This window comes from Hemitrygon akajei, chromosome 3 (assembly GCF_048418815.1).
Source record: "Hemitrygon akajei chromosome 3, sHemAka1.3, whole genome shotgun sequence".
Lineage (NCBI taxonomy): Eukaryota > Metazoa > Chordata > Chondrichthyes > Myliobatiformes > Dasyatidae > Hemitrygon > Hemitrygon akajei.
The window spans coordinates 139,321,664-139,339,050 of NC_133126.1; the positions used below are offsets into that span (position 1 = coordinate 139,321,664).

Consider the following 17,387-nt stretch of genomic DNA (forward strand, 5'->3'; position numbering starts at 1 on the left):
AGTCACAGAAATTACTGCCTCATGTGTCCATTTCTGTGAGTAGAATGTCCCAACATCCCACTGACCTACAGAAATGCTTGTTCCCGCTCCAAATTCCCTGCTGAAAGATAAATCTACCCTGAACTGACTAGTCCTGCCCTGGTAACTTATTGTCCTTTAGAACTCTTCAATTGGAAGTAATGAACATTTTCTACTTGTTAATAGGCAGAAGCCTCAGTTTCCCTACAGAATACCTTGCATGATGGATTTCTAAGCCAGCTAAGAAACTTTTAAGAATTGCTCTTTTATGAACTAAATTTTGATGTACCTTTTTGATAAATATATTATGCAGCTGTTAGTGAAAGGGTAATAGATCCAGTATCGGTCTGTCCACTTGGAAATGAGCAGATCTTCTACTTACTTAGGGATGAAAACTATGTGTGAATTATTCATATAGAAAGCTCAACAGATATCACTAATGATGTGAAATAAAGCCAGTGTATGTTTGGATGTCTAGTAAACACATCAGTGAATTCTCCACTCAAGTAAATCTCAAATAATCCTGATTCCACATTATTCCTGATGCAGTTTTATATTGAAATTTATTATAATGTGTAGTTCATTGTGATAGGCAGGTCAATAATATATTTTCTTCTCTTTGCACACTCACCATTCAAGTATTTCCACCTTTCCTGTGCAACATAATACATTCAATTTATTTAATCATTTTTGTGATTGCCTCCTATTCAAGCCATTTAATTACCACCTGATTTCAAGTTTAATCATACAATTCAAATAATAGATACAGAATGGAAACAGGCCCTTTGGCCCACTAAGTCTGCTCTGGTGATCAACTAGTGCATTAATCTACATTAATTAATTAATACATTAATTTACATTAATCTTTTGTAATTCTCTCCACATTTTCAGCCACTAATTCAGACTTTATCACTTACCTACATACTATGGACAATTTAATATATGTGTTTGACCTATTGGGGATCATTCATATTGCTGAATTAACCCATCAACCCCTCCCCAATTCTTTTATTCTGTCTTTCCTGAATATGTTTCGTTTTGCATGTTGTTCATCTGTTGTTTTCCAAATTAAAGGCATAATTATAACAACAGTTGTACTTAATGGCATGAGCACATTTGGTGAAAGGTGGAAAAGAAGATATTGAACGGTTGTTCTTTGCAGCACGTATTCCTAAATAGCAGTTATACCTTAATATGTTATCACTTTCTGTGGGTTGCAGACAAGTGCCAGGTTCTGAAAGAATACTGATAGAACCTAGTCTCATTTGTGGGTTGGGGATTCACGACCATTCTTGCCACACTTACAAAAATGTATTTTTTCAGATCCCAAGAATATGGCAAAGGGAAAAATGTCAAGAATAATAACAAAACAACAATTGTTGTCTTCAACAAGTCAGCTATTGAAACTGGATGTTACTTCCATCTAGCAATTGTGGCATGATTGAGTAATGATGTTGCTGTTGTACGTCTCCTGCTGAAACTGGATGTTACTTGGATATATTTGGTTCTTACAGCTTAGAAGTCAAACCATGTATTTTTTTTTTTGCATTCCATTGCTTGAGGAGTTGTGAATGGAGTGGAGTGAATTTATGTGATCTGTAGGGAAGGTCGTTGTTGTAGCAGCTGATTTCAGAATCTGCCATCAGGAACTCCTGTACTGAAGACTCGAGCCCCAGTAAGCACAACCATCTTCCTTTAAGCAAGATTTGGCACTAACCAGGGAAAAAAACATTCTTTTGAGTATGATGTTATCAGGATTCTTTGCTGTCATACTTTTCAAATTGCTGCCTTGTTGTCAAGGGCAGTTGCTCACATTTTGTCTGTGAAAGTGAGCTTTTTTGGACTAATTCAACAATGTCAACTGAATTTAAGTGATTTCCACAGGTTATGTATATATATTATTATGTATATTATCTATATTGTTGAGGAATTGATGGTCCATCTCTTATTGCAGTCTGCTTGTGAGCCTAGCATCACCTCAGTGGCCTTTACTGAAACACTCCTGATGCTATGACCTGACACTTGACTTTTAACCTCCACCCTTGGCAGTACTTTTGCCTTAATATACACCTACTTCTTTCCTTCGCTTGCTCTGCAGTGTCAAAGAAAATTAAAGAAATATATTTTTGCACAGTAATTGCGTTCCTTAGACCTGAGGTACATGAAATTTTGCATTGGTGGGCACTCATGTGGAACATGCTTTGGTTCACAATCTGTTGTTCATTTAATTGGCGTTCACAGTAAAGTGTTTGCAGACAGTCATCAGGTCAAAATCTTCAGATTTAATACAAATGAACAAATCTATTTCTCAAAGCTTAAGACAAATTTCAAAGTCCAAGAGATTTTTGAATTTTATTTTGGAATCTATAGCAACATCTGAAGAAGCAACTAGTAACTGGAGATTTCTTTTGGGACTAAATATTTGCACTTTGAATAGCCAGCTCAGTTGTGTGTATAACCACACAGTGCATGTTTAGTCTTATTTATCATTTTTAGTAGATTCAATAAACTGAAGACCAGATGTTTTTGATAAATAAATATTTCCTTGAAATCTTTCTAAATTCTTTAGTTTTTCATGGGTTTTGTACTTTTTAAAATGGAAGTAATACTGGCAAGACATTGGCGAAAGTCATTGGCAGAAAGTGATTGGATTTGTGTATTTGTGTGGTTATATTGAAATTCTGTGACTTTGTTGAGCAGTTTGGGATGGATACTGAAGAAAATACTAATAATCCCTCTGAAATTCCCTATAAAACAGTCAACAACTTTGGGATTTCTAAGATCCTGTTGGCTGTTCAGTCTACAACTTACAGTACAGAAATTCTCTAATTTCGGATAACCCTCTGTTCCTTTTTCTTCCTCTTATGTTTTGTAACTTCAAAACATTAATAATTCAAAAGCGTTCATGTGAGTCTGAAATGTGGGTCTGACTTTGTCTTTTACCTTAATGAGGTGCGCATGTATCAGGTGGTAGCCTGATGATGTATGCAAACAATGTATTTTACATATAACCTGTAATTAATGACTTAAACAATAAGAATTCTTAATTAAAACATATTCATATACAAAACTACTCAAATATTACTGAAATATCAAATACACAACATTCCTCCCTGCTTATCTATAAACTCCAACACAATAGAATGCAACTCAAATATATACACCACATGCTATATAACACAACCACTTATATAAACATCCACAGCATAGCAAATTTTACATTGTTCCATTCAGGTCTAAAGATTTAATTGCTCTGGAGAATTTCTTACTCTTGTGGGATAACATCTTCCCTGACAAGGGGGATCATTTTGCTTAGCAGGTGATACTTGTGGCTGTGGAAACAACCTTGGGCTCTGGAGCTTCTTCCATGCTGGTTGTACGAGGTGAGTCTGAGGCTGCAGGAAGTTGTTCTGACAGCTGGACACCTTTCCTCTCTCTGGATTTACTTCGATCCCTTTCATAACCTTTCTCATTTTCCTTCTCTGAGCAGTCCATTTATCTTTGTCTGCCTGACATGCCATGACATCCTTCTTTGGTGCATTTTCTAGAAGTTTCACCTTTAAATCTGCATTTGTTTGGTGTATCTGAGCCTCTGCTACAAAGGTAACACAATTTGTTTGGCCAGGCTGGTTTCTGTTTAGATGCTGCAATTTAGTTCCTGTTCACTTTCATTCCTGACTGCAACTCAATCGCGTCTATGCCTGCAGTTTCCATTGAAACAGCGATTTCCACTGTTCATTTGAACGTAAGCTTTGCTTCAGTTAGGAGCTATTTTTGAATGCTTTATTTTAAGACCCCACAAGCTAAACAATCTCTCAGTGTATTATTAAGCCCATTAGTGAACTGACTCCAATTCAGCCATGTAAGCTGAAATTGACTCCCCTCCTTGCTGATTCTACTTAAGAAACCTAAAGCATTCTGCAATCAACAATGGTTTTGGTTCTAGGAGTTTCTGGATTTCTTTGACGTTTCTGATGGTTTGATTGGAGCAGTCAAACTTCAAAGCAAACTGTATGCTTTTAAAGCTAATGAACTGAGCAAAATTGGCACTCTCTTCTCATTGGCTATTTCATTTGCTTCAAAATACTGTTCCAATAGCTCAATATACATGAGCCAATTACCCATTGTGTAACTGAACTCATCAAACTTTCTGAGGTAACCATCCATCTCTGATTTTTTTCTAATTATTAATATCACCCGGTTCTCACTCTTTATGAACCCTGAATTCTTCCTTTTACTGACTTTAAAAAAAAACTCATATCATGACTTCCTTGTGAAGACTGTCTCTCCACATGCTGGGCTGCACTAAGCTTTTTTTAAATTTGAAAGCCTTTCTCCACTTGAACAGGTTGGGAGCCATCTCTGGCTCATTTTGAAAAATCCTCATTGCAAATGTTATGTTTTGTAACTTCAAAACATTAAACTAATTCAAATAAGTACACAGGAGTCCAAAATGCAGGTCTAATTTTGTCTTTTACTCTAAGCGAGGTGTGCAAGTATCACATGGTAGTGTAATGATGTATGGAATTAATGTATTTCACATATAACCCATAATTAATTATTTAAGTGAACAAAAATGCGTAATTAAGCTATATATATATATACAGGATTACTCAAATATTATTGAAAGCTGAAATACACACTTACCTTTTATTCCAACCAAATCCTCTCATGCCCCTTCTACCAATCCCTTGTTACTCAGTTTCTTTCCCCTCCACCAGCTATCACTGCCACACTCAACCCAGTAGGCTCTTGTTTCCATCTCCTTACTGTTTCCATCTAGCTACCATCCTTGCCTCATCTTGTTCTATTCACCACCTTCTCTTCTCATCGTATTTTATAATCTCTAGGTTTCTGTCTCCACATTACCTCCCAGCCTCTGTCACAGTCCGTCTCTCCTTGCCTGCCTCCATCACCCATCAACCTCACTTGAATCCATCCTTTGCTTGCCAGCTGCTTCACAAGCTTCATCCCTATACACTGTTGGCGCCAATTCAAGACTTAACCTAACCGGCTGATTTGGGCCTTACCATGAAGATGGAAGCAGCTTCAAACCACAAGTTTACAGTTGTTCAGTCACTAAAAATCAAATCCAAAGTAATTTGGAGATAGTCCAGGCAGTGAGTGTGATCAAGCTCATTGCTGGCTGCAACTTCTGGGCTATATTTTTTTGTGCAAGAGGAGCATGAATAAGCCTTTTGCTGGTTCTGAGATTGTTTACACTACATTAAGAACTAGCCAGGCTCATACTGCTTCATAATGTAAAATGTCTAATGGGAAATGAAAACTACTTGGGGCAAAAAAATTGTCAAAAAGTCTGAAATAACTGTCATCCAGTAATGGTTTGTCATGCCACCGGTTCCTGCTGTGCCGGCTGTACAATGATGAATGTTGTTGTAGAATAGTTATAGCTGCATAACTAGTGGTAAGATCTACAATTACAAGGATTTTTCATGTGTAGTTAATATTTTTATAATAAGTTATTAGTAGTTTGTTAGCAGTTCCACTCCATACAACAAATAATGAAAAATAGCCTTTTTTTCTTAGTGTATTTTTTATTCATCTTGCATGACAAATAAGGGTTATGGAACTAACAGCGAAAACATTGAATGGAGATATTGAAATAACTTATTTGCACAATTACTTCAGTTGTAAACATGCCCTACAATATTGTTTGCTAGAAAGAATTGCTATTAGCTTAATGCACTATAAACTCAAGGTTTAAAAATATTGAACTACAATTCATATTTAAGTTAAAATAGTTGCCTGTTATAATATTGCTGCAATAATGTGTGCCTATTGTAACACCTGAATTTGGGATAGTTAAAATCATTTTATGGAAATTGAATAGTCATTTTAAATTAAAGTACTACAATTAGATCTTAATCCACATTATACTGTATTAGCATTTGGAAAGACTAAATAACACTTAATTTAAAAGAAATAAATTGAAAATTATCTTTCACAACTCTAGACTGTTTATCACTACTGCTAATGGCTGTTACATTTAATTGATGTTGTTATTAAGAAAAAATACTTGCCTCAAAGGTAGACAGTTCTGGGGCTGTTCTTCCTCAGTTGAGTACCTTAGATTAGCTGTTAATTCATTATTAGTAATACTTAGAGAGGCTGAAATTCATGAATTTAAGACATTCAATGTAGTTTCTAATTAGTGGTTACTTCGGAAGAATACAGAAGTGTTGAATGCAGAATATGTACCTCTGCAAAATGACGAGTAATTTGCAGCATGCAGGACAAATGGATTTTATGGTTTGAACATTAACATCATTTAAATTTTAAATGCAGACTTAGTTACTGCATTTAAGATGCTGTCAAGAGATTACACCATAGGGTATTAACATTGGTTTACGGAAATCTTTAACTTTCTTTAAAGTCACATTCCTTCTCCTAAAATAAGAAAAAGCAGTTGACATAAACGTACAGCAGATAAAATTGTTTAACTACATGGAAGTTCATTTTGCACAATGTGTAGTCACAGAATAAAAACCTTTCCAATATTCATTCACTAATATCACTAAGTATGGCTCCACATTTAAAAAAATAATTCTTTGATTATTGAACAGGAATCAAGATGACGTCATGGTACTCCTCACGTAAATCAACAAGTTCCCAATCCATAGTTGCTGACTAAAATAATACAGGGATTTTTAACTTATGAATGGGAGTCATGAGGGTGAAGGCTGAGGTAGATGGAAAAGAGTGCAAGGCATGAGAGAATTTTAACTCTCAGACTTATCTCCTGAGCAGACAAAGCACACAATGCACTGGCTAATCTTACTGTTAGCCACTGTCTGGGTCAGAATCCCATTTAAGTGAATAAAGAATAATTTGTGAGATGTGAGAAGTGAAAGAATCAGGGAATTGAGGTGCATGGAGTGGAGGAGAGTGATAATAGGGAAGAGAAGGTCAGAATTTTCATCTTAATAGAGGGCAATTTTCAGTGAAAATGATGGCTTCAAGAATTGCCAAATCCCCATGCAGGGATAATGAATTAAGAGTGGAATTGAAAGCTTTTAAAAAAAAGCTGACGGTATAACCATATAACAATCATATAACAATCACAGCACGGAAACAGGCCATTCCGGCCCTCCTAGTCCGTGCCGAACTCTTAATCTCACCTAGTCCCACCTACCCGCACTCAGCCCATAACCCTCCACTCCTTTCCTATCCATATACCTATCCAATTTTACCTTAAATGACACAACTGAACTGGCCTCTACTACTTCTACAGGAAGCTCATTCCACACAGCTATCACTCTCTGAGTAAAGAAATACCCCCTCGTGTTTCCCTTAAACTTTTGCCCCCTAACTCTCAAATCATGTCCTCTCGTTTGAATCTCCCCTACTCTCAATGGAAACAGCCTATTCACGTCAACTCTATCTATCCCTCTCAACATTTTAAATACCTCGATCAAATCCCCCCTCAACCTTCTACGCTCCAATGAATAGAGACCTAACTTGTTCAACCTTTCTCTGTAACTTAAGTGCTGAAACCCAGGTAACATCCTAGTAAATCGTCTCTGCACTCTCTCTAATTTATTGATATCTTTCCTATAATTCGGTGACCAGAACTGTACACAATATTCCAAATTTGGCCTTACCAATGCCTTGTACAATTTTAACATTACATCCCAACTTCTGTACTCAATGCTCTGATTTATAAAGGCCAGCGTTCCAAAAGCCTTCTTCACCACCCTATCTACATGAGACTCCACCTTCAGGGAACTATGCACTGTTATTCCTAGATCTCTCTGTTCCTCAATGCCCTACCATTTACCCTGTATGTTCTATTTGGATTATTCCTGCCAAAATGTAGAACCTCACACTTCTCAGCATTAAACTCCATCTGCCAACGTTCAGCCCATTCTTCTAACCGGCATAAATCTCCCTGCAAGCTTTGAAAACCCACCTCATTATCCACAACACCTCCTACCTTAGTATCATCAGCATACTTACTAATCCAATTTACCACCCCATCATCCAGATCATTTATGTATATTACAAACAACATTGGGCCCAAAACAGATCCCTGAGGCACCCTGCTAGTCACCGGCCTCCATCCCGATAAACAATTATCCACCACTACTCTCTGGCATCTCCCATCTAGCCACTGTTGAATCCATTTTATTACTCCAGCATTAATACCTAACGACTGAACCTTCTTAACTAACCTTCCATGTGGAACTTTGTCAAAGGCCTTGCTGAAGTCCATATAGACTACATCCACTGCCTTACCCTCGTCAACATTCCTCGTAACTACTTCAAAAAATTCAATAAGGTTTGTCAAACATGACCTTCCACGCACAAATCCATGCTGGCTACTCCTAATCAGATCCTGTCTATCCAGATAATTATAAATACTATCTCTAAGAATACTTTCCATTAATTTACCCACCACTGATGTCAAACTGACAGGTCTATAATTGCCAGGCTTACTTCTAGAACCCTTTTTAAACAATGGAACCACATGAGCAATACGCCAATCCTCCGGCACAATCCCTGTTTCTAATGACATCTGAAAGATCTCCGTCAGAGCTCCTGCTATCTCTACACAAACTTCCCTCAAGGTCCTGGGGAATATCCGGTCAGGACCCGGAGATTTATCCACTTTTAAATTTCTTAAAAGCGCCAGTACTTCCACCTCTTTAATTGTCATAGGTTCCATAACTTCCTTACTTGTTTCCCACACCTTACACCATTCAATATCCTTCTCCTTAGTGAATACCGAAGAGAAGAAATCGTTCAAAATCTCTCCCATCTCCCTCGGCTCCACACATAGCTGACCACCCTGATTCTCTAAGGGACCAATTTTATCCCTCACTATCCTCTTGCTTTTAATATAACTGTAGAAGCCTTTCGGATTTACTTCCACCTTATTTGCCAAACCAAACTCGTAACTTCTTTTAGCTTTTCTAATCTCTTTCTTAAGTTTCCTTTTACATTCTTTATATTCCTCGAGCAATTCCTTTACTCCATGTATAGTGGGGGATTTTCCTTTAACACACAATACTGGTCCAGTGAACCTAAATAACAGCACAGCACTGGCTTGGGGTGCTGAACCTTTTGTTCAAAAATCTCATCATACGTAGAACTGTACAGTACCTATCAGGCCCTTCAGCCCACAATTTTGTGCTGATCTTGATGCCAGTTTATACTCCTCTGTGTCCATACCCTTTCATATCTAAACGCTTCTTAAAATACACCAAACTGGCAGCACCCGCTACTACCCACAGATGGTAACCTTTTCTAGACATCTACCACTCTCTGTGCAAAAAAAAAACTTGCCCTTCACATTGTCTTTAAAATTCCCCCCTTTAACCTTAAAAGCATAGGCTCTGGTGTTTGGCATTTCTATCTTGGGGAAAGTTTCTGACTGGCTTCCTACACCTCTCAACATTTCGAAAACTATCAGGTGTCTCCTCTGCCTCTGACATTCTTGAGAGAGCAACCCAGCTTCGTCTAACTTTTTCCAATAGCTCATAGCTTGTTAAGGAAAAACTTCTTCTCCCAGAGAGTTGTGGGGGTCTGGAATGCACTGCCTCGGTCTACTTCTGCACCTATTGTCTATTGTCTATAATCCTAGCAGCACCCTGGTAAACCTCTTCTGTAACCTTTCCACAATCTCTTCCTATAATGGGGCAAGCAGAACTGCAGCATGATTTCCTTATACTCAACACCACTTCCAGTGAAGACAGGCATGCCTTTATCACCTTATCTTAAAGATTCAAAGTGCATTTATTATCCAAGTATGGATGCAGTATACAACCCTGAGATTCATCTTCCCGCAGATAGCCACAAAACAAAGGAAGCCATGGAAACCATTCAAAGAGAAACATCACGCAATGTCAAAAATAAAGATAGAAAAACACAGAATATCAAACACAAACCCATAAAAATTATTGAAAGAGTTCAGGAACATTTGGTTCAGCTCAGTTCAGTTCAATCTAGTGCTGAGTCATTTGTTATCCCTAGACTGTGCCGATCAAAATCGCACAAAATAGCAACAAAGAAAGGAGTGACCAGAAACTAGAAACCATAAACACATCATTACGTGAACTACAGAGTCCGATCCAGAAACCATGTTGATTAAACCTTGCCCAGGACTCTGGACCACGGCACCAACCTCTGACAGCATCAAGGGAGAGAATGATCACAGGGACGTAGGGGCCTTCCTCCACGAGCAGCAAGTGAAAGGGAGATGGAGACACTCAATGCAGACACCTTCTTCCGGTAGCAGAAAGAGGCTGGTAGTTGGCGCTGAACACCCGCTCAAACTCTGTTTTCGCCTCAGTGATTTCAATATTTGATCACAGTTTAATCAGCGAGATCAGTATTATCTTCTCTGCATATCAACTTTTAATGAACTATGGATCCCTTTCTACCTCATTGCTATTGAGGGATCTACCATTATCTGTGTACTTTCTCCTTTCACTTGATCTTCCAAAGTGCAACACCTTATTTGCCTGGATTAATCACAATTTACCATGTCTCTGCTCATATCTGTAACTAATATACAAACGTTTGTATATCCTGCTGTATTCTTTGAAAGTCCTTCACACTGTCCACAACATATATATATGGAACACTATTGGTTAAAGACATCCAGCAAGAATAATAGCTTTATAATGCACTTACTCTCTATCTCATATTGGAACTGGAATTGGTTTATTATTGATAGATGTACTGAGATACTTGTCTTGCATACTATTTCTACAGATCAAATCATTGCACAGTGCATTGAGGTAGAACAAGATAACACAATAGCAATGCAGAATGAAGTAGGTCAGAGTTACAGAGGAAGTACAGTGCAGGTAACCGTTAAAGTACAGGACATAACAAGGTAGGTTCTGAGGTCAAAAGTCCATTTTATTGTATTAGGAAACCAGTTAATAGTATTATGATAGCAGGGTACGGTGGTATCACTTGCATGCATGGATGGAGTTAGAGCAGATTCTGGCCACACAGTCATGAGGGAGTAGAGTGAGGTTCCGTGTTCTGTCTTGTGTTTAGAATAATTGTGACAGAGGTATCGCTGCCTGTCCTTTCTGATTGTGGTTTGTTGGTCAGTAAGTAAAAGGACCCAGTTGCAGAGTAAGGGGCTGACTCACAGAGTCCATAGTTTGGGTGATGAGTGTGCAGGGAATAATAGGATTAAAGACAGAGCTGTGGTCAGCTAACAATAGTCTGATGTAGGTGTCATTATTGTCCAGATGCTCCACAGGTGAGTGTCAGGCTAGGGAGATGGTGTCTGCCATAGTCCTTTTCCAGTGGAAGGTTAATTGCATTAGTTTAAGGTTCTCTGGAAGGCTGACATTAATCATGCCATAACCAGTTTCATGCCTATTCTGATTCCAAACTCTCAATTCTCCCTAGACTCAATTATCTTTATCTTCTGAGTCAATCTACCATGAAGACTTTATCATATGTTTTACCAAAGTCCATGTAGATAACATCTACTACCTTACCTTTATCAATCTCCTTTGTCATCCCTTCAAAGATTCAATCAGATTTGGGAGGCATGACCTGCCTGCAGAAAGCCATTCTGAATGTCCCTAAGCAGGCAATACCTTTCCAAATGACCCTTCATTTTAGCATATAATGGATGATGTTTCTGACGATATGTATTTGACCTCATGGATCTCTGTTCTCTGAGTTAGCATGAGAACTAAGACCTAGAGATGCTAGAAATCTGAAATAAAAACAGAGAATGCTGGAAATATTCGAAAGTTCAGGCAACTATGGAAAGAGAAATAGTATTTCAGGTCAGAGACACTATGCCAAGACTGGTAAAGAGAACATGTCAGTTTTAAATTTCAGAAAGGGCGGTGTAAGAATGGATGGCTGAAAGGGAATATATCCTTATAGGTTAGAGTCAGGGCTGCCCTCTAAATAAGGTATTCATGAAGTTATCTGTTGGACAGGTTAACAAGGGCAGAGAGAGGGAAAACATAAATAGAAGTGTCAAATGCAGAGCCTAGTAAGTAAATACCTACCGAATAGGTCATACTCATAGAGGGAGAAAACTAAACCATTTTTAGAATCTGAATCTGAAGCAGAGTGAAAACTGAACCATTTTTACAGATGGGTAACTTGCAGCATAAAATGGCTCATTCTAATACAAACAGTGAAAAGAAATTACCTGATATATTAGCAAACACGAGGAAATCTGCAGATGCTGGAAATTCAAACAACAACACACACAAAATGCTGGTAGAACACAGCAGGCCAGGCAGCATCTATAGGGAGAAGCGCTGTTGACGTTCGGCCCAAAACGTCGACAGTGCTTCTCCCTATAGATGCTGCCTAGCCTGCTGTGTTCTACCTGATATATTAAATTCTTTTCTATTTCCCTGATCTTTAAACTGTCTTCACCTGAAACATTAACATTCTTTCTTATTCCACTGATACTGCCTGACCAGCTGATTATTTTCAGCACTTTATACTTTCTCTTAGTAAGCATTATGGATCGATGAAGTGTGGGATAATAAACTGGATAGATCAAGAGCTTTAAGAGCGAGGAAAACATTATTCTGAATAAACTGATTTCATCTGTGCAGCAGAGTTTCAAACAGTTATTCTTGCCCATCTTAGTCACAATGAGGAAATTCAGCCCGACTTACAGTTATCCTTTAAACACCTGAGAAGGCTTAGTGATAACAGGGCTTTATTTAATTGGGTGGCTTCCTAAATTTTAATGGTCTTTTGTTGCTTACCACCTAGACATAAAAAAAACCGCTTCATTGATGTAGCCAGGGAATTACCTGCCTTTGAGAAAAGCAAGGAGGCAATGGTGAAAAAAAAACACTTTCCCTTTAATCAAATGATTGATAAAGTTGTCTCTGCTGCAACAGCTGATTATTGGTGATTTGTATTGTCAGGCAACACAGCAAGTTCTTAAACTGGAACACATGATTTCTCTAAAAAGCATCTTGAGTAACCATCTTTAATTCTTCATTCCAGTGCATCTGATTCCTGTGACGCAAACAAAAGAGGACAGAATGGTGGCTAAAAACCGAAAGCGAATTTTAGTAGATACGTACACTGCGCCTCCCAGCCTGGATCCCATTTATGAGGCTTACCTGTACTGTAACATGCCGAATAAGACTGACCGAGGTCTGGAAGGTATGATTTTAATGCAAATCTGTTACCTGGCAATGTGGATGTGCAAATTATAAATAAATGCTAGACTTCCTGATTAAATGAATTTAAAACAGATGCCACTGTATTAGTAAACATGGACTGCACTGCTTACACTGGCTATCAATGACAGAGTTTTCCATTACTAAACAAGACATAGCTAATTGCTGTATGTAATACTCTGAGTGTTTGCTCACTATACCTGCCTGCAATAAGAATCAAGAATTAAATTTGAAATTAATAATTGGACCTTAACACAGTGCAAAAGCTCTGACCTCCACTGCCAAACAAACAAAAAGGTTCCAAACACACAGAAACATTATTACCTGCAAATTCCTCTCCATGTTGTTTGTCATTCTGAGTCAAAATGGTATCAATGGATCTCAGTCCTGGATGTAATTTCTTGTACAACAGCACTATAGGAATTACTTTGCTAGAGGGTGAAAGCAGTGGTGCATCACCAGCTCCTCAGGGTAATTAGGAATTAGCAATAAATGGAGGCTTTTTCCTGAAAATTAATATATAAAGTATGTCTATTCCTTCAATCAATGCAGTCACAAAAATATCTATATATTCAATCTTTTATTTGAAGTCTGACTGCCACACTTCAGAAAAAGTAATTTGTTGCTTGTGAGGTTTTAATATCTTGCAAACATCTCATCATTAAATAATGCAAAACTGTTTACCTAGTAACACAATGCATTTTGTCATAGTTCTGTTTTCTGGTCACTATTGATGAATTATGCTAATGATTTTCTCTTCCCTGCCTCCACGATAATCTGACAAAATTATAGAACTTCTCTAAATTTCATTCCAGTTGCCAATGGCTGCACTTACAGTAACAACGGGAATGTAGAGGGTTGGTTCATCAGCAATGCTGAACTACCCTGCCATTGATTCCTGAGAATGCACTCCCAACATATCCTTTTCAATTCAAAAGCTATTCTAAATGATTTAAATAATTTAAAGAATAAAAATATTGAGTAAATAATTTCCTAAAATTTAGGAAGAATAAATACAAATGCTGAAAATTAATTCAAAACTTTGATTAAGTGGAAACAAAAAAAAAACCTGAATTTACCTTTATGATCTTAGGGCAGTGATTTCACTCAAAGAAATGGCACTGTAGTACATATACCAGCTTTCCCTGTGCCTCAGCTCAGTAATGTGTGTGTGCTATTCCTCTGGATTTGTGGCTGAGCCCTGGAGGGTGGAAAGATTCACGGCATCTGACCTCCAGCTTGTGTCCGAATCCTGTACTGCAAAGCACTGATGCTGAAGTCAGCTGACCCACAGGCATGGATCTCTGTGGAACCATTGGTTAAAAATCAGTAGCTTCTTACCAACTGATTTCCTTCAAATCGCTTTTTTTTAAAATGCCCATTGGAATAGCAGATAGAGATGGAGAAGGGACGCTTACTCTTTCACATTTCACCCAAATGCAGTATCTTTAACATTATAGCACACTCACAGTGTTGAATTGACGTTAAGACAAGCGGATATAATCTTCATCCCAGGGGTATTATGGGATAGGATTGTCACCTTCCTGCATAGTGATTAGAGAAATCAACAAACAGGAACTGGATTATATCTGGAGTCTGGTGGACACGTGGAAGAATTTGTTGATTTACTTGTTTTATAAAAATATGAAGAATTGCAAATATACTGATCTGTTCTGGCAACCTTTATGAGTTTTCTAGATTTTATGACTCCCAAGTTGGAAGTCAGGCATTTCAAACATTCATGTAATCAATTCTGCTGTCAGGATAACTCTACTTAAATCAAAGTGACATTAGACCTTAGTTATTTCATATCTTCTAAAAACAAGAGTAATGGAACCCATTTGCACATGCTATAGCACTGAAAACCAGCTGAGGTCTGTTCAGAAGCATATGATAACTTATTCTTGCGGACTCCAAAAGGTAACTTTTATAAAGTCCGAATTACGTCAAGAGGAATGATGTGATTGGATTTTTTTTTTTTGTTTTTCAACTGAATTCCTTTTCCTGTACAATAGAACACTTTTTTAATGCCTTACTTTCGTATGAGTGATGTTCTAACTAAGCACCTAAATAAAATAAAGAATCGATAAAGAGAAATTAATTAGCTTGATGGGAGCATCCTCAATACCGGTGATAATTTAGGTTTAATTTAAGGTCATTCAGTTAAAGTGTAATCCAGAAGCATTTTTCTCACAAAACGTAGTAAATAACTAGAAATATATCTCTCCTAAAAGGGGCAGCTTGGTAGCATAGTGGTTAGCACAATGCTTTACAGTACTAGTGACCTGGGTTCAATACTCGTGAGTTTTCTCCAGGCGCTCTGGTTTCCTCCTACAGTCCAAAGACGTACCAGTTGGTAGGTTAATTGGTCATTGTAAATTGTCCCTTGATTAGGTTGGAGTTAAATCTGGGCGACACAGTTCAAAGGGTCGGAAGGACCTATTCTGTGCTGCAGCTCAATCAATCAATCAATCAATCAATCAATAAATAAGGCTGTTGTGCTAAGTCAATAGAAATTTTCAAGATTAAGGTAAATTTTTTACTAGGTTGGTGGAAGGAAACACAGTTTAATAGAGTTGAAATTCAAATTAATTATGATTCATTTGAGCAATGAGTTGGTTTGATGGTTTGAGTTATCTCCTATCTTCCTATATTACATAATAGGAAGATCCCTTAGAGCAGGGGTTCCCAAACTTTTTTGTATCATGGACCCCTACCATTAACCGAGGGGTCTGTGGACCCCAGTTTGGGAACCCCTGCCTTAGAGCCTTTATCTGTTACTGGTATGATTGCTGTAGAAAACTTAGACAAATCTTGTAACAGATTTTAAAGGGAGTAATGTCATGCAGTTTATAATAATTCATTGTGTAATTTGCCTATGTGATATCAAGGAGTTTAAATAAAATAAGTAAAATAATTAGCATTTCTTATTGCAATGATACTCATTGTTTAGAAAACTAACCCCACTTTTAGCAAGTACCACAATCAGGTTTAGAAACAGAATTGTGCAGTGCATTTTTCTAATGAAGTGACAACTGATATGGTGCAAAATCAATCGTCTAACATAAAAATATAATAAAAGTGCACTTTGTGATTCAATTGAAATGCAGGACGGCTTGTGAAATTTAACATAAATTTCAGTATGCAAGAGTACACCTTCAGCCTCATGTGTTACGTACCTGTGCACCGAGGTTACATGGCACTTAGAGAATGTCAGTCTGTTTAAAACAGTGTTTTCTGGCCACTGACAACAAACTGAAGTTTGTACATACAAGAAGGAACTATGCTGTTCTTGATTACTGGGAGAATAAAGGCCTACTAAAGAATAAGTCAAAGGACCCTTTCTTATTTGAGCTGGCTGAGGTAAAAGTAATCTGGCACAGCCCAGGAGGAAAGTGACCAATACAATTAATGCAAATTGATTAAATCAGCAATATTCACAGTACAACCACACCAGTAAGAATTTTAAGTTATTTCACCCCTGAGGAAGCTTGCCAGGACTGTTTGCCACTGGATATCTTACAGGCTGAAGTATGGCTGTATCCTTTCTCTGAAATTGGGGACCCCTGGTTATTTTTGTGCTTCCATCTCTCCAGCCATTGTGATAATTGTCTGTTGGAACTGAGACAAGCCCATTTCACTTTGCAGCTCTTCAATTTGGATTTGCACATTAAGTTAGTTTCCATTGAGAGCCCTCATCATAGTGTGAGACTGTACATAACCAATCCTGAAATTGACAATGTTTATGTACATGGCTCCATCCAAATCGTGGTCATAAGAAAATTATTTGTGTGAATATGTGAGAAATTAGTGTGCGTCCACTGTGCAGCAAAATTTAAGGAGGAGATTTGATAGTTTCTAGCGAAGAATTAAAATGGTTTCTTCAGTTATGCCAGACTAACCCTTTTGCTTTTATCAGTAAATGAAAGAAGCCATACTAAAGTATTTTTTATATAGTACATACAGTATCTTCAAAAGTTCAATGTTTATATGCCTAATTTAGCATTATGTACCCACACAAATAACAACATTTTTTTTTGTAAGTAATACACACAAAATGCTGGAGGTACTCAGCAGGCCAGGCAGCATCTATGGAAAAGAGTAAACAGTCAATGTTTTGGTCTGAGATTCTTCATCAGGTTTGTTATTTGACTACACACTATAGTCTCTTCCAGGGATGTCTACCCTAAAAAAGTTCAATTCTTCCCT

The 17,387-nt window shown here is 37.6% G+C and overlaps 1 protein-coding gene across 3 annotated transcripts in view; it reads left to right on the plus strand.

Moving 5' to 3' along the window:
• Window positions 1-17,387, plus strand: part of pxylp1 (2-phosphoxylose phosphatase 1) — a 202,391-nt gene that overhangs the window by 127,040 nt on the left and 57,964 nt on the right. For all 3 annotated transcript variants that reach the window (XM_073040931.1, XM_073040932.1, XM_073040930.1), the window contains one exon: window positions 13,000-13,161. In XM_073040931.1, coding sequence (XP_072897032.1) covers window positions 13,000-13,161 — 162 coding nt within the window. The remainder of the gene's footprint in view (window positions 1-12,999; window positions 13,162-17,387) is intronic.